This window comes from Rattus rattus, chromosome 5 (genome assembly GCF_011064425.1).
Source record: "Rattus rattus isolate New Zealand chromosome 5, Rrattus_CSIRO_v1, whole genome shotgun sequence".
Taxonomy (NCBI): Eukaryota; Metazoa; Chordata; class Mammalia; order Rodentia; family Muridae; genus Rattus; species Rattus rattus.
Window position 1 is genome coordinate 99,027,356 of NC_046158.1, and position 24,000 is coordinate 99,051,355.

General features: G+C 38.3%; 1 protein-coding gene across 1 annotated transcript in view; it reads right to left on the bottom strand.

The window, feature by feature from the left end:
- The window catches only part of Ubr1 (ubiquitin protein ligase E3 component n-recognin 1), a 111,470-nt gene that overhangs the window by 44,265 nt on the left and 43,205 nt on the right, over positions 1-24,000 (bottom strand). Inside the window, exons 15-29 of the mRNA XM_032904035.1 lie at positions 23,394-23,574; positions 22,462-22,523; positions 22,131-22,241; positions 21,066-21,131; positions 20,757-20,858; positions 18,921-18,984; positions 16,128-16,252; positions 12,491-12,543; positions 11,105-11,207; positions 10,197-10,245; positions 9,677-9,831; positions 6,843-6,942; positions 5,533-5,642; positions 3,994-4,080; positions 1,299-1,480 (exon numbers count right to left, since the gene is read on the bottom strand). Coding sequence (XP_032759926.1) covers positions 1,299-1,480; positions 3,994-4,080; positions 5,533-5,642; positions 6,843-6,942; positions 9,677-9,831; positions 10,197-10,245; positions 11,105-11,207; positions 12,491-12,543; positions 16,128-16,252; positions 18,921-18,984; positions 20,757-20,858; positions 21,066-21,131; positions 22,131-22,241; positions 22,462-22,523; positions 23,394-23,574 — 1,550 coding nt within the window. The remainder of the gene's footprint in view (positions 1-1,298; positions 1,481-3,993; positions 4,081-5,532; positions 5,643-6,842; positions 6,943-9,676; positions 9,832-10,196; positions 10,246-11,104; positions 11,208-12,490; positions 12,544-16,127; positions 16,253-18,920; positions 18,985-20,756; positions 20,859-21,065; positions 21,132-22,130; positions 22,242-22,461; positions 22,524-23,393; positions 23,575-24,000) is intronic.

Here is a 24,000-nt window from a genome sequence, read left to right on the forward strand (position 1 = left end):
GCTCACAACCATCTGTAATGAGATCTGGTGCCCTCTTCTGGTGTGTCTGAAGATAGCTACAGTACATATAATAAATAAATAAATTTTAAAAAAAGATAAAATTAAAACACAAGATACTGAGAAATCTGCCTTTATTACTACATATTACTATATATATGTATACACTGAAATATATATTATATATGTATATATAAGAATAATAAGACATTTGTCAAAAGACAAAATGTAAAAAGTCAGTAAACAACTTTATATGAGTTGGTCCTTACACTAACTAGCAACCACAAAATGTTTATGTTTTAGTTTATGGTGCTAAGAATTGAGCCTAGTGCCTCATGTGTGTGAGCAAGCACTCTACCACTGACCTTCACTCCTAGCCCATACATTTTCTCCCACGAGAATGAAGCATGTTCAGACACCATTAGGAGTATATAATGGCGAGTCACCCAGAAATGCAATTTGGACTACCTGCTAAAGTTTTAACTTACCCAGGAGTGGTGGTTCACTCTTTTTTTTTTTTTTTTTTTTTTTTTTTTTTTTTTCGGAGCTGGGGACCAAACCCAGGGCCTTGCACTTGCAAGCGCTCTACCACTGAGCTAAATCCCCAACCCTGATGGTTTACTCTTGATCCCAGCACTTGGGAGGCAGAGGCAAGCTGATCTCTGTGAGTCCATCTGGTCTATATAGTGAGTTCCAGGACAGCCAAGGCTACATAGTGAGACTAAATGTATGGGACTGAGAGATGGCTCAGGGGTTAAACCACTGACTGCTATGCTAGAGGACCTGGGTTCAATTCCCAGCTCCAACGAGACAACTCACAACTACCTGCATCTCCATTTCCAGAAGATCTGGTGCCTCTCCTGCTTCTGTAGGTATCAAGTACATATATGGTACATAAACATATATGCACGTAAAATGCCCATACATATAAAATAAAAAGAAATAAGTCTCAAAGAAATTTTTTAGAACTAAATATAAAAGAAAAACGATGTGTTGTGAGTTATTCCTGTCATTTCAGCACTTGGGAGGCTGAGGCAGAATTGTTATGAGTTCAAGACCATCATGGACTAGATAGGATGACCCTGTCTCAAGCAAGCAAAGAAAAACTAGTATAAATCACCTCTATTGGGTGATGGATGTCTTTTCAGTTTGTAATAATGGTAGTTCATTTCTCCTAGGAACAAAATACCAATGCACAGAAAGTGAGGGGTTAGTTTCTAGTTTTGCTGTTTCTATCTTAATAATGACTTCAGAGGAGTACTTGGCTTTCTTTTTCCTAAAATATTAATCTTTTATTTTACCTTTCTTCTTCCATAATGGAGTCTTCCTTCCCTGTTATTTCTGATGTATTGTCATACATGAGTTTGTGAGTTTCAATGAAGTTTTTCTGTAAGGCAGACATCTGGGCCATGATCTTCTGGCGATGTAGCCTAGCAGCTTCAGCTTTTCTCTTCCGTTCTGCTTTTTCTTTATCATGAGTAATCTGAACGTTAAATAACAGCAAAATTAGATAGGATCCTCTGTCCAGATTAAATGTCCTCTATTTGATGCGGCAGTTACCATATCTGACAAGGTAGACTTCAAACAAAAAGTAATTAGAGAGATAAAGAGGGCTACCACAGGGCTGGAGAGGTTAAGAGCAGTGACTGCTCTTCCAGAAGCCCTGAGTTCAAATCCAGCACCTGATGGCTCACAGCCATCTGTAATGAGATCAGACGCCCTCTTCCGGTGTGTCTGAAGACAGCTACAGTGTACTTATAAGTAAATAAATCTTTTTTAAAAAAGGGCTACTACATATTAATAAAAGAGCTCGTTACATCAAGTAGAAATAACGGGCTGAGTGTGGCAGCACAGGCCTTTAGTCCCAGCACTGGGAAGTAGAGGGCAGTTAGACCTCTGTGAGTTCCAGGCCAGCTTGGTCTACAGAGTTCCAGCACAGCCAAAGCTATAGAGAGAAACCAGGTCTTGACACCCCTCCCCACCCCCAAAGATATAACATTTATTAACACTTATATACTAAATATTAGAACCCCAAATTGGTAAGACAAGCAAAGAAGACATAACATATGTAGGTCCTGATACAGTAACAGTGGAGGACGTCAATGCCCAACTCTCACATCTAACTAGGTCTTTCAGGTTAAAAATAACTTATGAAACCTAGAGCTGCAATATACCATTAGCCAAATGGATACAGAATATTACACCTGACAGATAGGGATTATGCATTTTTAACAGTGACATATGGAACTGTCTCCAAAATTGATCACAACATAGGCTACAAATCAATACTTAACAAATATTAAAAAAAAATAATTTCTTGGTTGGTTAGTTTTTGTTATTTTGTTTTGTTTTTCAAGATAGAGTTTCACTGTGTAGGCCTGGCTGTCCTGGAATTCACTCTGTAGACCAGACTGGCCTTACATTCATAGAGATCCACCTGCCTCTGCCTAGACTACTGGGATAAAAGGCATCTGCTACTAACCACCCAGCAGAATTAATTCATTATATCAGACTACAATGGAATGAAAGTAGAAGGCAACAAGAAAAACTACAGAAACTAGAAAAATATTGGGAAAGTGAACAAATACATTTTTGAATTAATAGTGACCAGAGAAGAATTTTTAAAATTCCTATAGTTAAATGAAAATGAGTCCTCCTAGAACCTTTGGAGAACAGTCAAGACAGTCCTAAGAGCAAAGTTTATAGCTGTAAGTTCTCGTATTAAAAAAAAAAAAGGGGGGGGGTGGCAGTGGTTAAGAGCACTGACTGCTCTTCCAGAGGTCCTGAGTTTAAATCCCAGCAACCACATGGTGGCTCACAACCACCTGTAATGAGATCAGTGTCCGTCTTCTGGTGTGTCTGAAGACAGCTACAGTGTACTCACATACATAAAGTAAAAAAAAAAATAAATCTTAAAAGAGAAAAGAAAACCCCCGAGAGATCTTAATGACGCAGCTCAAGGCTCCTAGAAAAACAACACTAAGCCAGTCCCAGACCCAGGAGATGTGAAGACATTATAAAGACTAGAGAAGAGATTAATGAAATAGGGGCTAAATGAACAATGCATAAAATTAACTAAACAAAGACTTGGTTCTTCCAAAAACACTGACGAATCCTTAGCCAACGTGACAAAGAAAAATGTGAAGATGAAATTAGAATAAAAGTGTGTTATATAACAGAGTCCGATGAAATCCAGAACATTATTAGAGAATAATTTGAAAATTTATATGCTGAAAAGCTGGAAAACTAGAAGAAATGGATAAATTTCTATGAGCATATGACCTACCAAAATTAAAACCAGAAGATAAAAATAACATAAAAGAGATTACAGTCCAGGCCTTTCACATGTGAGGCAAATGTTCTATCAAACACTAACTTAAATATAATGCATTTGCTTTTAGAAAAACTAGTTAATAACCCCGAGTAAGAATATTCGAATAATTAAGATGGATGCACCTTTAATTCCAGCATTGGGAGGCAAATGGAACTCTGTTAGTTTAAGGCTAGCCTGGTCTACATAGCAAGTTTCAGAACTGTCAGAGTTACATAGAGAGACCCTGTCTCAAAGAAGAAACAAACAAATAAATAAATAAACAAAAAGAATATTGGCTAATCATTAAATATTGGCTAGTTAATTCAGTATTAGCAAAACATGATTCGAAACATTATGAAAATCTGACATCTAATTATCTAACCTGAATCTAAGATGTGCCATTAGTTTCCTAATAGATGAATACTATTGACTAAATTATGGAATTTCACTGAGACATGTCCTATTTTAGAGATAAAAGCATTTTAAAATTAATAAGGTATTTTTAACAGAGGTCACTGGGCATCAAGTTCCTCTAATTTTGTAAGATACATACATTATATTGAGTTTATGCTAACTGTAGTACAGAAGCATAGGAATAAAAGATGAACAAAAATCCCATAGTTTGTCACAAACAGTTCCTCCTAAAGACAGAGGGGAATGTAACATTGTTATAGTGTTGTTACCTCCTCACTTTTAATGGACTCCAATCCTGAAGTGGTTGCCACAACTAAACAAGATTTTTCTCTTAATCGCTTCACTGTGTCAAACATCTGTGAAAATAGAAGAAATATGATGTTTGGTTAGACTGACCAGGAAAACAGGTTTCTTTACTCACTAATCTGATTCAGCCATCTTGTCTCCAAATGCCTTTTGGTAAGCTACTTAGATGTATAAGAAAAACAAAATTTAAAAAGTGACCTTGTCTATGACAAACAGTGCTGTTGTTGGTCAAGGAGCCACAGCTGAGTTTAATTAAGTCTGCTGCTCTGAGAACAACTGTCCGGGGTTGGGGGTGCAGCACAGATTATTTTTAAATGTTAAATTCTAAATGTTAATGAGACTTCTAACTTCCCAATGACTTTTCTGACTTGGCCTTCTAAATAACTGCGATTATAAAGCACACCACTAAAGCCAGTGTAAAGTGCGTTTTTACTCCTGTCTTTAGAACAATAACACACCGTTTTATTCTGGCGTGTGACGGGAACAGTCTGGCCCTGGCTATCCCGGACATCCCGCCTCCCCTTATGTGCCAGTGAGCTGGCCTGGCTCTTGCACTGCAGTGCGCTCTCCTTGGAACACTCGCTAGAGCGTTACAGTACTGGCTCTAGTGGCCCAGGTCTCAGCTCTCACTCTACCGCCTGACAAAGCCCTTCTCTTATTGTCCAAGGATGCACTCTCTCATTCTATTGGATTATCCTGACGAGTATTTTTAAATTATCTGTACTTCAACTACAGCACATGCTCCATGAATGCAAGCTTTTTTGTGCTGCTTGGGATCTTGAATTCATCACGGCACACAGTTGTAATAATTGGTAGTAAACAACTATACACATGAAGAGAGAACAGTGGCTGAATTCTAGCAGCAAATAGGAGATTTTTATATACAGTATGGAATTACATAATTATGTATAGTTAAATAATGATAATAAGTGACTGTCAATTCTTGGATTTTTTTTTTATTTTTGAAATTATAATTACATTATTTCTCCTTTCCTACCTCCAAACCTTCCTATATACTCATCCCTTGATCTTTTTCAAAACCAAGGCCTCGTTTGGTTACATGCATGTGTGTGTACACATAACACATTCCTAAATCTAACCTGCTCTCTCTGCATGACATTACTTGCATGCCTGTTTTTATGTGCTCACTGTATCATACTGCAAATTTTTAAGAATTAATTTATGGTTCTGGGGATTGACTCAAGGACTCATACATGCTAAACACACATTCTACACTGTTCTTTTCATTATAATTTGAGAGCATGCTCTTTCTACTTATAAAAGTAAAACAGTATGCAAAGGTATGCCAGTAGCAAGCTCATGCACCATGTATTCATTTACTGAGTTTATTGAGTGCATTGAGGCCACATCAAGTAACATACTATTAGGTTTGCATAAGTATATTCTGTGATATTCAAGTAAGGATGAACCATTCAATGATGCATTTAACAAAATGTTAAGCAATACACAATCCATTAGACCAGTTCACTTTTGTGGTATACCTGGAGTATCCATGTTATCATGTCCTTCTGGCCTTCTAATTGGGGGATTCCTTTGAGTTTTTCCAAAAGCATTTGTATATTCTGAGCATTCATTGCTGAACTTCCCAATCCTTTTTTAAAATACAAAATTATATTAAAAAAGATTATCTTCGTAATTACGTACTAGTTTACTTCTTGGTGCCTATCATTCACATGATAATTGAGGCTTGCCAGTCATACCTTCACGACCCTGATTTTTCAAAGAAAGAATCTGCAATTACATGAAATACTGAGTTGCGATTATGTGAGTTATTAAGTACTAACCTGAAAGATAGCATGAGAAAAACTCCCATTATTTTAAGTTTCTGTCTGCATCACCCATTTGCTCTGCTAAGCAAGCGCTACTCTTAATAAACCACTCTTGCCTTTCCTGTCTTTGCTCACTGTCTACACAAAGTACATGATGAGAAGAACTACTGCAGAGATACCGAAGTGGGAGAGGTTTTAGTCATAGACAGGGAAGGCTTCAGTAATCTTCAAAACTAGTGTAAATAGAAAATATGATACTTTGCTTGCAACTATTGGTTTTACAATTAATGTTTCAGAAATTTGTTTTGAACAAGACTATCAAGACTATCTTAGTCAAGAGCATTCTAATCTAGATCTATCCTATTCTTCAAAATTAGAAAAAAAATGTACAAAATGAAACATTTTCAAAAGACACACTTTTCTCCACTCATACTACAATCATGCCCAGGAACAGAAGATCAAGCATTAAAAAATTCACTAAGGGAACTAAAAAAAAAAAAAAAAAAAAAAGAATGGGTATACTGGAAAATATTAGTTAAAAACTAAACATGCTAGGTGAATAAATCATTTAAGGGTCTCAGTGGTTTGAATCGGTATGGCCTCCACAGACTCAAGTGTGTGAAGGTATGACTCACAGGGAGTGGCTCTACTAGGAAGTGTGTCACTGTGGAGCGGGTTCTGAGGCATCATATGTGCTCTGACTCCACCTAGTGTAGCACACAGTCTCCTCCTGCCTGGGTATCAAGATGTAGATCTCTCAGCTCCTTCTAAAGCACCGTGTCTGCCTGCGTGCTGCCATGCTTCCTACTGTGACAGTAATGGACTAAACCTCTGAAACTGTAAGCCAGCCCCAGTTAGAGGTTTTGCTTCATAAGAGTTGCCAAGACCATGGTATCTGTTCACAGCAACAAAGGGCTTTTTAAATTTTAAGGACTGACAGATAAAAACTGTTTAAGGTCCAAACTTTCAATTACAAACTGGCAATAATGTGGAAGCTTCTTGGGAATGAGGGTTCAGCGTACTTGAAGCCTTATGGTAAAAGTCAAAAGCCACTTCTTCTTCAGGAGCTTTCTGAAGCTGCTGCTTCTCCTCCAGCAAGCCCAGTGCCAATATATGGAAGGCCTGAAAAAGGGAGAGCAAGGGTCTTTGATGTGCTTCCTCTTTAATTGGAGGTACTAATAAATAACCCCAAAGAAAGAAAACAGTAACCCAAAATGGACAAAGCTTATAAACAAAGTTAACTGAAAGAGAAACCATGAGTAACCATTTCAAATTAAAAAGATTAAACTAATAAGGTAACTGAAAGAATGTCACTTAAAATGGGACAAACATTTGGAGTTTACTATAAACTACAAAGCCACCCAAAGGGTTTATTTAGGAAGCAGTTACTTGTTATTACACTGGTGATAAAGGAACATAAACTAGTTTTACACTTAAAAAAATCATTGTGACAACATCAGTCAAAAATGTAAAGGAACAGACTGTGTAATAGGAATCAGTGTGGCAAATACACTCATTTATGTAAGCTGTGTACAAGGATGTTCAATTGCACACCAGGTGTAGCACACACCTGTAACCACATGTACTTGGAAAGCTGAGGGGGAAGGATGACTTACGCCAACAAAGTCAAGACCAGCCTGAGCAATGTAACCATGGTTGATGTTCCTCTTAGTGTTCTTTTTTATAAAATCACACCCAATGTCTACTAATAAAAGTTAAATGCATAATAGTACTCACATATAACATGATAATATATGCAACCAAGAATGACAAAGACCTTTATGTGCTTATGTTGGAATAGTATCCAGGATTTACAAAACATTAACAGTGTTTAAGAGATAAGGACACTGGGAGCTGTGGGGACATTTTTAACTGGAGTTCAAGTAAAGCTCTACATTACTGACTACAGTACTGCAAATATTTGTCACTGAGATACAAAAAGGGCATGAACCTACGACCAATAATAACCAACAGGGGAGAGAAATGGAGATTATTCAGTTAGATAGGTATTAAATAAATATTTAATTATAGTTGCCATAAAATAGCAGGATTAAGTAATTTATTAGTTAGTGGTATCAAGAGCCAGGTATAGTTAGTCATGTGTAGGCTCTTAGCCCTCAGCATGTTGAGGCAGAAGGACTACCACAAGTTTAAGGCTAGCCTAGGCATAAGGAGTTTCAGTCCACCTTGTGCTATAGTATGTGACCCTGTTTCATTTATAGACAGATAGATAGTAGATAGATAGATAGATAGATAGATAGATAGATAGATAGATAGATAGATGGAACAAATAGAGTTGGAAGTATGGCTTAGTGGTAGAGTTCTTATCTAGTATATACATGCTCCTGGGTTCATTCACCAGCATCACCAAAACTAAACCAAACAAAATAAATGTATGCCTATGAAAACATGATGCACTGGGTAGTGGTGACATATGCCTTTAATCTTAACACTCAGGAGGCAGAGACTAGTAGGTCTCTGTAAGTTCAAGACCAGCCTGGTCTACAGATCAAGTTCCAGGACAGCCAGGCTACACAGAAAAGAAAAAAGCAAAACCAGCATGATGTTATGGGCTTATCACTAACACAGGAAACTTGTTTTTTCATTTGCTTGTTTGTTGTTGTTGTTGTTTTAACTCAAAAGAAAAGGAGCTGGGAGATGTTGGGAAATTTTTAACTGGAGTTAAAACAGAGTTTCATGGTAGTTTCTAAAATAGTACAGGAATAGACTATGTTCCGAAAGAGCTTATTAATCATATGGGTTCTCCTTCCCAGCATCTTTGCAGTTAGCGCAATAATAGGCTTGCCAGGAATACAGTTACCTTTAATCACCATAATGTGACCCAATTACAAAAGTACATCATAATTAAATTTCTACAAAGCCCCAAGTATTACAAAAGGAAATAAGGACAGATGACATTTTATATATCTTAAACTTGTCTTTACTCCTTGGTTCATTGGAGATTGCACCATCTTTAAAACCCAGCTACTCTGCTATCTTCATCTGTAGCATCTCTCAAGAAGGGAGAGGGCAGCTTGGCTAGCCCCATGATTACCATGCCATTCTCCCCAACCAGTCAGGACTAAACAGCAGGGGAGGGCAGAGTAGGACAGGGAGTGGAAGGCTAATCTCCCTTAGCACAACACTGCTGCTGAAGCTTGATGGGAGAGCAGAACTGGGAGGCCTTGGAGAAAGAGGAATCCAGCCCCTGCTTTCTGTCAGAATCACTGTTGGAAAAGGAGAGGGACAAGCAGAATGCATTCCATGCACATGCATCTTTTCATGAGGTTTCTTCACTTTCCTCTCCATCGCCATTCCTAGGCCACCCTGACCGAAGCCGGAGATTTCACACAGCAGGGATGCATAGGGGCCTAAGGGTTGGCATGCCTGATACCTAGATGTGACCCAGGATAAGGAGGCCACCCTGGAGAGAAAGTTAGGGAACATCTGAGGGAGGAACCAAGGGCCAGAGGGAAAAATGACGGACAGGTGGTAGATAGGCAAGACTGGAACCTCTAGGGCACGTTCAGATTCGGCCCTGGCTAAGCAGCAGTGGGGTTCTACACAATCAGATGTTTGTTCAAGCTGTTCCAAGACCACTTGCGTGATTAATCCTTCCCAGGCATGGCTCTCACTTCCTGGTTATCCCTATCCTATGCACTTTCTTTGATTCATGAATAGTTCCCATAAATAGACATGCTAAAAACATGAGAATATATCACCAAAGAAACTTGGGGCACAGTTAAACTATTTTAATGATTCCTAAGTATCTGACATGGTTCTGACTGACATTAATCCAAGGATTATTTTTCAGATTCCACAAAGAACTCAAAGAAAACACTGCAGGTAAACACACCATTTGGAGCATCCCTTCTGTCCACAGATTAGACTCAGGGTCCACTGCCCGCTCAAAGATGGTCCTGAGAATGTGCATCATAATATCGCAGTTGAGAAGGTCGGTTACTTTGCTGAAAGCGGGACAGAACTCAGGAGGAGGTGGCGGTGGCAAGGCTGTCAGGGAAACAGAATACATGGGGAAAAGATACAAACAGGTACATTTTTATCGAACTAACCTAACATACTAAGTGAAAATATGAAAACTCAAAGTTTAAATGCAAAACAACGTGATCTTTTTCTGGCTCAAAGCTCTGAGAACATCAGTGTCAAGGGAAACGTAAGCTGCTAGACCAGTCTCTCAAAATAAGTCCCATTTGCGGACAATTTAAGAGGCTCCCATTCATGTTGGCCACATCTGAATAAATAAATAAATAAAGGCTTTTTTATATTTCCTTTAGTTGCCCCCTTCAAATCAAATCAACAAAACACTCAAAAAAAAAAAAAAGTCAAAATGAAGCAGTTCTGAATCACAATTTTACCTTCATCTTTATTTTCTTGTTTTCTCCTCTTCTTCTGCATATGTTCAGCCTATTTAAGAAAAATAAAGTAGAAATTATTGTTATATACACTGCTTAGCAAGCACAAAACAAGTAAAATACTGTTTGAAGAAAATAAAAAGTTGACCTACCTACTAACGTGCTATACATGCTAATTTAAAATATATTCAGACTATTACTTTGACTAGAAACCAAATAGTTCTTAGAGAAGGCAGCACAAGCTGAGTGAGGTATGATCCTCACTCAGAACTTAACCCCTGCTCCTTCAGTCAGAAGACTTCCTAGCTTCTACCTGGTACAAGGACCCACATGACAGTGTGTAACTTTTATCTGTACTTGTATTTATATTTATTTATTGTATTAAATGAAAGTTCATGTGTTAGACTCCACTGCAGTGAGGAAGCAGCAGGCAGCCTGATGCACAGGGCAGTGGCATCTCACTCAGCCCCATGTCTGGCTTCAGATATCATGAAGAGGAAGCCATGATGGAGTAGAGCATTTCCCACAATGGCAGCAAGCAAGCAAGACTATGCTGGTAGTAACCAGCTTTCTCCTTCCACACCTTTGTAAATTATTCAGCTTAGCCAAAGGTCAACACAACCAGGCGTCACCAAAACCAAGTGATCCTTTATCATCATTCTAGGACCGACAGACACTGTGCCAGTCACTGCTGTAAAAGGCAAGAAAGACGGGCCGGGGGGGGATGGACGGACGGACGGACGGGGACAGGGGATGGGACACAGAGACAGACAGGGACAGAGAGAGACAGAGAGGGAGAGGAGTACCCTAAAGAAGCACTCTCTACTGAGAGCCATCATGAAACTACTTTTCTGTAGATTCAGAAAACAGGCAGGACTTCAAGTTTATTTATGAAAAGGAATTTTTCCTACCTTGCTATGCTGTGTTTTAGAATAATGGTAAAAGTACATATTGAAGTCTTTCAGTGATTCGTCTTTCAATTCATAAACTCCATGGCCCGACACACCCGGTTTCCTAAAGTAACAGGCAACACAGATGAAGAACAGTATTTTTGTTTTTGTTTTCACAGTTCTGACACCAGACAAAGACTCTAAAATCTAATCCAAAATTCAAGATTCCTATTAAAAATTATGTATTAGAAATAATCAATTTAGTTCTATGATAATTAAGAAACATACACTAAATACAAAATACTGACAACAGTGACATTTTTATTGAATAGTTATGAAATTCAAACAAATCTGGGAAAGTTTGCTTTGTGCTAGGTGGACCTGATAGTATGCATACTTAGATTCCCAGACTCTGCTTATAGCCTCTGGTTTAAGGCACCTGTTAAGTAAGAGCTTACTACTTGACAAAGGGTCAAACCTCACACGGTAGAGAACGAGTCATTAGCAAACTGTTACAGCAATAGTGTGGCGTCCTCGACTGAGCATGGCAGTAGGCAAAAGCACCACAGCTGAAAGGAGCATATCATATTTGCTATGAACAGTAAGCATCTTTGAGTTTTTGTCTAATTCTTAACAAAAATATCATTAAACACTGCTAAAAGGGAAAAGCACCACATGCTATTGTATAAGTTGTTCACATTTGGTAATGAGCTAGAGACACTCAACAGGTAAGAGCACTGGGTGCTCTTCCAGAGGACCCAGCCAGCACCCACTCGGCAGCTCACAACTGTCTGTTCATACAATTCCAAAGGACCTGGCATCCTCGTACAGACATATATGCAAGCAAAACATGAATGAACATAAAAATAAGTCTTTTTCTAAAAAGAACCAAAACCAATAGCATCACTCTAAACACAATAATATCAAAAGTCAAAATACATGACTAGCATTAATTTTCCAAAACTCAAAAATTAATCCAGTTAACATTTTTACATTACCACAAAGAGTAAAAGGATTATAAAATACCCTTTAATTCTATTGGAGAAAAAAATCTAAGATTAGCATATAAAACAAAAGTTTATAAAACAATGAAGTCATAGCTTCAAAGTACTGGGAAAGAGTTATCAGACGGCCTTATTAGCTTCTGTCTAAATCACCTCCTATCACTGGTGATTCTCTCATTTTCCTGCCATGCAGAGAACCTCATTCTGTCAACAAACACATTAAATTGTTTCATCATTGAACACAGTCAGCCAGTGCCTAGGGCATCCCCATTCTCATCCCTCTAGTCTGTATTGTATTCTCATTCCTGGGCACTCTAAAAAGACAGATGTTCTAAAAAATATCCAGAGTATAAAAATAAAGATCAGCCTATCTCTCAGATAAGGATAAATATTAAACACTTACTTAAATGTGGCCACTTTGTTTATGACATTCTCTAAGCCAGTTTCGTTATTTTCCTGTCGAAACAACATTTTTTTTTGTCATTTTTACCTTCAGGTAATGATTTTTTCTTCTCTTACTGTGAACTGAAATACATTTTAAACTTCATCTCTGAAGTACTTTGTACACAATAAATTTAAAGATTAACTGCACTATTGTTTTAAAAGTACATATGAAAGTCAGATGGTAGCGGCACATGCCTTTAATTCCAGTACTCAGGAGGCAGAGGCAGGCAAATCTCTGTGAGTTCGAGGCCAGCCTGGTCTAAAGAGTGAGTTTCAGGACAGCCAGCCAGGGGTACAAGGAGAAACTCTGTCTGGGGAAGGGGGTAGGGGGAAAAGGAAAAAAAGGAAAAGAAAAACAGTACATATGAAGTCAATGTGTTGTAGGGGAGTAACTTTTAAGATACACAATCTTATGTATAAATAGCACAAGGTAAGTCAGCTCTCAGAGTCTGCCTCTGTGTGTGCACACACACATAATGTTTAATGCCCACCCTCCCTTCTTTTCTTCTCTTTGCTTTTTGGATGGTATTGGGCTTTAACCCAGGGTCCGTAGGAAGCATTCCATCACTCAGTGGTTAAAAAGAAGCCTTGTGTTTCGTGTTACCAACAACACCTAGGAACATGTCCATGCTTTGCTAAGCCTTGAAACCATGGTAAACAGAGCCAATAGCCTCCATCCAGAGACACATGGCAACAGATCTGTGCAAAATGTCCACGTGTTCCTCCTTTTGCAGCTTTGATATTTTTCTGCTAATTAGCGCAAACATTTCCTTAAAAACTGCGTAGTATTTTTATGAAGTCATTTACAATGATGAGAAGGACCTAGTTAAAATACTACAGTAAACTTATAGCTAGCTACTTATAGTTTTTAAAAATTAAGAAATTTAACCTCCTTTTTAAAGTTTAGTTTGAGCAGGCAAGATGGCTCAGTGAGTAGAAGCACCTCCTGCCAAGTCTGAGGAACTTAGTTTAATCCCTGGGACCCACATAGTGAAAGAAGAGAACTGATCCCTGCATTGTCCTCTTATCTCTGCAGGTGCCACACACATGCACACACACACACACACACACACACACACCCCACATGCACACATACACACCCCCACATGCACACACACACACACATATACACACACATACACACCCCCACATGCACACCCCCCCACATGCAGACACCCCACATGCACACTTACACACACATACACACACTCACTCACACTCACACACACTTATACACACCACACACCCCCCACACACACACACACACCTCACACGCACACAGCACACACACACCCACACACACACACCCCCCACACGCACACACCCCCCACCACACGCACAGACACCCCACATGCACACACACCCCAGACATGCACACACACCCCACATGCACACACCCCACATGCACACACACACACCCACCTCCCCTCCATGCACACACACACCCCCACACACCCACACACTCGCACACCCACATGCACACACACACCCCACACACTCGCACACCCCACATGCACACACACACCACATACACACACACACACCACACACACACACACACACACTCACACCCCACATGCACACACACACACACACATGCACACACACACACACACACACACACACACCACATGCACACACACCACGCACACACACACATGCACACACACACCCCACATGCACACACACACATACACACACACACACACACACACACCACACGCACACACATGCAGAAATAAATACAACAAAAATTTATTTTACTTGCCCATTTAGTTTTTAAAGAGATGAGTCTCACTATGCTGCTCAGGCTGACCCTAAATGGTCCTTCACTTCCCAGGTAACTAGAATTTTACTATAAAACATGCGTCACTGCATCTATTTAACCTCCTTTTAAAAAATAATTTATTTGAGATTAATCAGCAAAGTCAGAGGATGTCTTAGAAAATTTTGTTTCTAGTATATTATATATGCATTACCAGTCACAGGTGAAATTAGATAACAGATATTTTTAGAATTTTTGAATACTTATCTCAATAGTATTTAGGGAGAAAATCATTTAGAGCATCAAAACTATTATTTCACAGATATTACTGCTTAAAACACACTAAGGGAAACTATAAGATGACAGTTAAAAGGCATTAATCATGAAATTAATAGGTGGATATACAAAATTTACAAAAGTAAAATCCCAAATAGCTGTGGTTTGACAACCAGTTTACAATGAAACTGGGAAAAAATCTGGCAGAAAGGAAGAAACCTGAGTCAAAGCACAGCATCTCTTGCGTGTGTGGAAGTCTTGCCAACACAGGAAAGTTGACTTCTTTATTAAGAATCACGTTTCTAGGGCTGCAGGGGTAGCTCAGTGTGTGAAGGGCTTTGGTGTGCAAACTTAACATCCTGACCCAGGCCTTGGAGCCCATGGAAAAAGCACATGTGGTGGCTCACAGGTCAAATCCCAGCACTCCCAGATGAGAGGCAGCAGATATCTACATACATGTCACAGCATGTGCATGTAAATATCATACATACATACATGCATACATACATACATACATACATACATACATACATACATACATACACACACAATGTATAATTATCAAATCAGGGTAACTGGAATTTCCAAGTCCTTAAATATTTTTCAATTCAATATGTTGGAAAACTTTGGACTCTCATTTTCCTAGTTATTTTGAAATATATCACTTTTTGTTAAGTATGAATATTAGAATTCATTCCTTTTTCTAAGTAATTCTGCTACCCATTATTTAACCTCTCCCTGATCTCCCAACACCCTTAGCCTCTAGAGACCACTAATTTTACCTTTTTCTATGAGATCTACTGTTTTATACGATGCTTTCATTCATCTGCCTTTGCATTTTCTGCACAGAAAGCAGGCTTGCAAAAATGCTCCGAGCTCCCTGGTGTTTCCCAGCCCCTCACTGCTTCCTATAATAAAGTCTTCAAGTTTTGTTTTCTGGCCTGTTTCCCACAAGATCCATATTAACACATTGCTCCAAAAAGCTGAAATCTCAGGATTTCAGATACCTTTCACTTCCACTGTCAAAAATCTTGTTTTAAAGTAAACAAAAATTTAGGAGCATTTCCATAATATTAAAGCTTATAAATAACTAAAACATGATAGGTAATTCTTTTACAACCATAATATTAAAATGTGGGTCATTTTGCTAAGCAAATTTTCCTGAAATTTGAAGTTAACTTTCAATTGAAAGAGAGAGAGAGAGAGAGAGAGAGAGAGAGAGAGAGAGAGAGAGAGAGAGAGAGAAAGCCAAACAACTAACCAACCAACCACAAAAACTGGAATTCCTCAATCTTAAGAAAAGGGACTGAAATGGAAATGTAGAGACTAGAAGGACGGCTCAGTGGTTAGAAGCACTGGCTGCCCTTACAGGGCTTCCTGGGTTAGTTCCCAGTGCCCATATGCTGGTTCACAACTGTCTATGGCTTTAGTTCCAGGGGACCCAGCACCCTGTCTGAACACCAGGCATGCATATGATACACTCACAGACATGTAGGGAAAACATCTAAACACATGATTTTTTAAATAATTTTTTAAAAAAGAAAAGTAGACTTACATTCTCCGGTAGGTTTCTGGCAATGGCACTGTGTGGCATGGGCTCAATGCAAAGTAAGTGAGTGATCTCTCTCATTATAACCTCCTCTTTGGTCACGTTTCCCACTCCGGGTACATAACGTTCTCCTAATACAACAAAACACAAAACCAGAAATCTTCATCCATTTCCATTTAAGTTTTGTTCTAACCGATGTTACTTATACCCAGAACATTGCATTAAATTAGGCCTACAAAAACAAATCAAAGTTATTTCAATATTTTTCCCAAACTATTTGTTGAAAGAAAGAAACCATTCAGTGACCTGAAGACTCCAGCTCTTATTTTAATTTGCTGTAATCCCAGCACTTGTGAGGCTGAGACAGGAGGATCACAAACAGAAAGGCTACCCTGGGTCACATAACAAGACCAGGTTTCAAAAGTCAAACCAATACACTGGAGAAATGACTTAGTGGGTAAGAGCACATATTTCTCTTAGAGAAGCCCCAAGTTCTATCTCTGGACCCTCCATCAGGACACCCATATCTGCCTGCTGTTCCAGCTCCAGGATATCCAATGTCTCTGGACTCAAAGGGGCATGTGCACTCACATGCACACACCTACACCTACACTAAGAATAATAAATTGTTAAGGTCAGACATGTTGTTGGCACATGCCTTTAACACTAGCACTGAGGAGGTAGAGACAGGCAGATCTCTGTGAGCTTACGTGGTGAGCTCCAGGTCAGCCAGAAGTATACATTAAGACCCTGTCTCAAAAAGAAAAGAAAACTAAACTAAAAGAAAATCAAAATAAACTGCAAAAACAAACAGGGCCTTCTTAGAGGTTAAGTATCCTTGTTGCACAATCACGAAGACCAGAGCACCTGTGCAACAAGCCAGATGGCTGACACACACTCCAGCCAGAAGGGATCTGATGCCCTCTTCTGTCTCCCACATACATGCAGAACTCATGCACATGTGCACACACACGCACACATGCACACACACACACACACATGCACACACACACATGCAGGCACACACACACACACATGCACAAACACACATACACACGCAGACAAGCATACACACAAAGGCAGAAGACACAGAGACAAAAAGAGAGAAATAAAGAAGTACATAAAAAAAAGAACAAAATGAAAACTGAAGTTAAATTAATAGTGTAAATCATAAAACAGGATTATTTATCAAGCCTAGGACTCACACATGCTAGTACTCTACCACTGAGCTATCCAGGTCCAGGTTACAAATACATAAACAAAAAACCTGTCAAATGGAGATTAGAAACTGCTAAGTCAAGTAAAGGAATGTCTCTGGTGTCGATATCTAACTTCCATTACTTCAAGAAGGCATTTGAACATATGGCACCCTAGTGGATTTTTTTAAATTTTTTAAGTGTATATATGTGCAAATTACTTTGTGTAATGTGAACGTGTGTGTGTGGGGGGAGGTTAGCTCTTCATTTCTACGACAGGATTGCTTACTGAATCTGCGCTCACAGATGTAGTGAACCCTGCTGGCAACCTGCTTTCTGGGGATCCTCCTGTCCATCTCCTCAGTTCTGGGATTACGGGTGTGTGCTGCCGGCCTGCCTTCCTCCCACTTTTATATTCGTATTGGAGATTGAACTCAGGTCCTGTGCCTTCACATTAGAAACTTTACCATGGTCCTGTTGAAATTTTCCTTGACAGACACTGGTTAAACACAACAGTAGGTTTCACAAGAATAATTCTTTCAGGTGTGTCATGTACTTTGCCCACATTCACCTCCCATACTCTCCTTGCCTTTCACTGGTCTCCTTTCTAATCCCCTCCACTCTGCCTTCATGACCTATATAGTCACCACTAGTTTTCAACACTATAATATCTACAAAAGGCCAGTGACATATACAAGAGATTCTTTTAGATATTCTCTAAATCATACACATTTCACAAAGAATTTGTTAAATGATTTATTTCCAATAACTTATTTTCACATTTGTAAATTCTATAATTTTATATTTTATTTTATAATTTTTGTATATATATGTATATATATATATATATGTATATATTTACCAAAGGGGTATCCCCCAGGTTCACAGTCCCAGAAGCAACCTTAGAGTAGGTTCCTTTCACAATGTATGGATTAGGAATCTGAAACTCAAAGATTATATAGCATGTTCTTAATAACTGAGAGCAAGGCCAAGACTTTATACTCTAACTCCTAATCCAATGTTTCTACTTATTTATATTTCCCATTATTAACCAGATACGGGCTTGAAAGACGGCTCGCTGATTCAGAGCTCTTACTGTTGTTGCAGAGGAACCGAGTTCTGTTCCCAGCACCCAGAGGGCAGCTCACAGCCTTCTTTCTCACTCTAATATTTACACAAGCTAATTTGCAAACTTGACATGATGAAAACATTTAGATTAGACTGAGGATATATGTAAATGTCATGCGCAAATGTAAATGTTAGCACTGAATTCGTAGATTTAAACCCTAAGTTATTTAACCTTGACCTCCAAAGTCCAACAATAAAACATCAAATATAAACATTAAGAGGTTCCTGGGATGAAGCTTAGTGGCAGAGCACTTGCCTAACATGTGAAAGGCCCTGGGTTTGATCTCCAATACTGAGCGAAAAAATATGCAAGGTTCATTTCTAAAGAACTTTCTGAATCTATCCATCACACTAGTCATATTAATCTTGGATATTTCATTTAGCATTTAGAACAAAAGGCAAATACCAATTATATTTTATTAACGCTCTCTAAAAAGTAAATCATGTTCTAATTCAAATTTTGTTTTAATCTTACCCACAATATAGATGAGGACCTGAAGCATTTCTTCTATTAATGTGTTATACTGTTTAATCAAATCCTATAGAATTAAAAAAAAAAGTTACATAAGAAACACAAACTCCAAGTCTGGATTTCTTGATTAGATGCAAGGCCCACCGAGTCTAGAGTTTTCTTCTGAGCACAGCAAGAGGTAGGAACCAAAACTCCCACCTGACACCGGAAGGTACTCACCACAGTTGTCAGAGACTAACACTTTCTCCATTACCATCACTGCCACATTGTTACTAAGTCAACAAACTCTAATCTTTCCCCTCTCTGCTCTTAGCTTCCTTCTCACTAAGAGAGTGAGAATGAGGCTTAAAGCACATGTCCTAGGTATAGTAAGAATATCGTAATCAGAAAAAAATGCAAATTGAACTTGTTAAAAAAAAAAAAAGGATATCGTTCCCTAAACATCTCTTACTTAAGTTCTTCTGATAAATCAGTTATTTTCACTGAGGGTAAAGTGACAAAAATATCATTTCCTTTTTATAGCCTATTATTTGGACCTCTGGAAGTGACTTTGAAGAATAAAGGAATGGGATTTAATAAATTTAAAGCAGTCAAGGTTGCTCCTTGTTGGTGGCTGCTCACACCTTTAGTCCTAACACTCGAGAGGCAGAGGCAGGTGGATCTCTGAGTTCAAGGCCGGCCTGGACTAGAGTGAGCTCCAGCCCAGCCAGGGCTGCACAGAGACAACCTGTCTCAAAAAACCAAAACAACAACAAGCCAGTCAGGATTGCTTCATAAGCTGGTACTTATCAAATAAATGTTAAAACAATACAGATGTGTCAGGACACTATAAGACAAACACAAATTGTGAAAAATATATCCAATATAATAAAAATACTAAAATAAACATTACGAAAATAGAAAGAGAAAAAAGATTTGGGGAAAAAAAAAACATACAAAAGGAAAGCACCAACAATTCGCTAACTCCCCCGAAACCAATAATGAACCAAAATAATGACACTGTACGTGGCATCTTTCACTATAGATGTAATATTAAAACCCACGCTATCAGAAATACACATGCACCAATCTGCTGATACTTATCAAGAGCCTTAAGTAAAAACGTGCTGTTTTATTCATCAAATTCACACATAAAATTTATTTTAAAATAAATGTTTTCTGCATGTAATGGAACTGCTATATGGACTTCAAAAGTGATAATGTAAAAATGGCAATACAGGTCTGGTATTTATTCAATTACAAGGAAAAAAAATCCTATCATAATATTTTGTAAAACATAGGCTATAAATTATAAAATGGCACATGTAGAAGAAACAAAATACTGGTATTTTTTTTTTTTTCTGAAGGCAGTAGGTTAAGTGGCATCTCTTTTTTTTTTTTTTTTTTTTTTGTTGCTCTATATAAAGTATATGTTTTCTAGAGTGAAAAGTGTGTTTGCATGTTTGTGTATGCTATGTGCATGTGTGATGTTTGGAGGTATAGATCTTCCATAGTATGGGATAAACCATGGCTCCTAGACAGCTAGGACATCCCAACCAGAACTTCAAACTCCAGGGACGTTCATGTCACTTATAAACTGAGTAGTATTTGTGCATAACCTAACACATCTTGCTGTATGCTTTAAAAACACATCTTCACTACTCATAATACCTGGTACAAATGTGAATATCATCTAAATAGTGATTGTATAGTACTGTCTGCACATTAATACTGACACAATTTAAAATTTTCTATCTGATCCCTAATATGCTGCATCTGTGTGGAAGGCTATCTCTCTATAAAAATAGTGACAGCAATATGCCTTTGGGATTAATTCACACGCCAGTTTCCATTGCTTACCTGGTCTTTTGTGGATATGGTCTTGTTAAAAGCATCAGCAAGTTCATACCTCTGAAGTACCAGTAACAAGAACTTGTTGGGATCCATTATAGACGCTCCAATCTGTGAACAAATTATCACATTTCTTGTATATTAAATGGAAAATTACAAAATGATTTTTGCAGAAGATAATAGATTGCCCATTCCATTTCTATGCTATCATGCTCAGTTAATGGTGAGAGAACCTCTAGTTAAAAACAGTATCTCCTCTTATTTTAAGAAACAAACAAACAACAAACAAATCTAACAGAGAGTAACTGAAACAAGTACCTGAAGCATGATGATATCTTTATCATACATTTCTTCCCTGCATTTAACATCTTGATAATAGAAAACCTGTGAAAGAAATGGTAGACAGATGCTAAAGGAATTGATTTGCAATAAACATCTTTTTTCACCATGTATGTGTACATTTACATGTGGATGGGCATATATGTGTGTGTGCGTGCATGTGTTGAGACCAGATGCTAACATCAGCTGTTTTCCTTAGTTACTCTCCACTTTCTATAATGAGTCAGGATCTCTCACTTCAGCCTAGAGCTCCCTGATTTGGCTAGTCTAGCTAGCCAGGTGGCTATGAGGACTCTTTGACTCACTTTCTACAACTATAATTACAGGGGCTATCCTAGCAACCTAACTTATATGAATGCTAGAACCCCAAACTCTGGTCCTCATGTGTATGCAACAAGAGCTTTACCCACAGAGATGTCTTCCAGCCCTCAGACAAAATTCTTAACAATAGGGTCTCAACTAGACGGATGGCTCAACAGGCCAACACCCTGAGTGCAATCGCTGAGACCCATATGATGGGAAGAAAAAACCAATTCCTTTAAGATGTTTTATGACAAAACTTATTCTTAAGACTTTCCATCAGTCAGAAATCTCTGGAAATGATTAGTTTTTGAAAGTATTCAATCTCTATACTAAATCTAGGTATGGCAGTTCAAATCTGTAATATTAGCACATGGGAAGCTAAGATAGGATTCATAGGCTTGAGCTCAGTCTGGGACACTCACGTACACACACAGATATAAAATGAAAATAGGACAGTTGGTGGGAAGACTCAGTGTCTCCGAGGATGGGTTAAAAGACTCCTGTGCTACTGCTGGCTTTCACCTACCTACTCATCTAGCTTCACATTAATTCAGATGAGGAAAATACTAAATAGGAAAAAGGAGAAACACTTATAGGATCCCCAGAATATTTATATCAAGAGTTTACACAAGAGCATAAGAGCAAATGTTTGGCAAACTCTATGGACATGGAATAAACTACCTAGAATAAAATTTTTAAAAGGGACTCATTCACAGGTGTGCATACTGGACTGTGCCGTACCTGGCTAATGAGGGAGAGCCCGTTTCTTCGCCACATCTCGGCAACAACCTGAGCAACCAGCACCAGGCAGCGCAAAGGGTACTCTACTAGGACCTCTACTTGAAAGCCATCCTGAAACACAGTGAGGTCCGTTTCATTATTTCTCACACTACGCATGCCTCAACTTAAGCAAGAAGTGCATAGAACGGGAGAGCTTGCATTTGGTACTCAGATTTCAACACGGCGCACTCAGCTGTGAAGTGACTAAAAGTGAGTATTCAAAGAGGTTAAAAATTATCTTCTTTCTCACCCACCAATAGAGGTGACCAGAAAATACTTAAGAGTTACTTACAAAAGGCACAAATTCATGCAGTCTTGAAACAGCACCTAGTCTGCTTAAACGTACATGAAGACCTAAATCATTTAAAAGAAGAAAAAGAAAAGAGGAAAGCAATTAAACCCTATTAGTGTATTTTTAGTTAACTTGTAAAGTTTGGAAAAGTTGGTTATTTAAATGTATTTTCACTAGAGTTGAGGGTGTCTCAGTCAGAGTGCTTGCCTAGCAGGCAGGAAGCCTTAAATTCAACCTCCAGTCCAACACCCCCAACAGACACACACACACACACACACACTCACTAAGTTTATAAATGATACTCCAAAATGAAAACATTTGACTTCTAACTTTGAAATACAGTATTACCAAAACACAATTCTATGTGGTACAACATCTTACATTGTATATAAATCATATAAAACTAAAAGTCTGCCTCTCCAGATGCTTATTCTACTCTTAAAGAAAAATCAGGAAGGCCAGGAAGATGGTTCAGTGGGTAAAGGTGCTTGCTGTCAAGCCCAGCGACCTGAGTTCAATCCCCAGAACTCCCACAAGTTATCTTCTTCTGTTCTCCATACATTCACCATAGCATAACACTCCCCCATCCAAAATAGAAATAAATACACAAATGTAATTTAAAAGATTCAAAAAGAAATATTAAAACAATTGAAACTTTATCTGAATTTTGGTATACATTTATGTAAAAATCAACATTTATAAATATTTAGAAACTGGATGGATAGAAAAGTTAATCCTTAGGTAAGAAGAATAAGGAATGAGTTAGCTTCCTTGGGTAAATACTATGGTGACAGCTCTCAAAGGTCAGAAATAATGACAGTTTTTAACCCCAGCATCTAATGGGAGTATATGGAACAACGAAAAAGAGAAATTACTGTTCTACTCAGAGTATCTAGGAAAGTTACCAGAAATACATAAAAAACAACACTCACCAGCGAGGGTTCTAGAGAGTGGTAGATGTATGCTGACAAGGTCCTCAGACACTTTGTAGGATTTAGTTTCCAAACTATGACCACACAGTTGTACTACTGTCTTGGTACTAGACATGAAATTTGTGCTGCACCTCATTACAGCTTTGTGACATTCTTTATAAGCCACTAGTAAGAGATCTTCCTAAGGTTAAAGAAAAACAAACAAATATATTGACAAGTCATCTACTTTGTCACCTACTACTTAATAAATGTTTATTAAATATAAGCACAAAATTATTCTATGTATTCCCAGGGTTATCACCATAGGATGTAAATCCAGAGGAAATTAAAATACAAACATTTATAATCAGAGTAAAAATTGTAGGCATCAAGTAAATGATATAATTATCTTCAAAAGACCAAAAAAATGGGTCCTCAAAACACACACATACACACATACTCACATGCATATGCAGAGAGAGAAAGAGAGAGAGACAGACAGACAGACAGACAGACAGAGACAGAGAGAGAGAGAGAGAGAGACAGAGACAGAGACAGAGAAAAGATGATTTTGAGTTTGTCCTAAAGGGAAAGAAAAATATACGTTCATATGTGCAAGCACATGGGG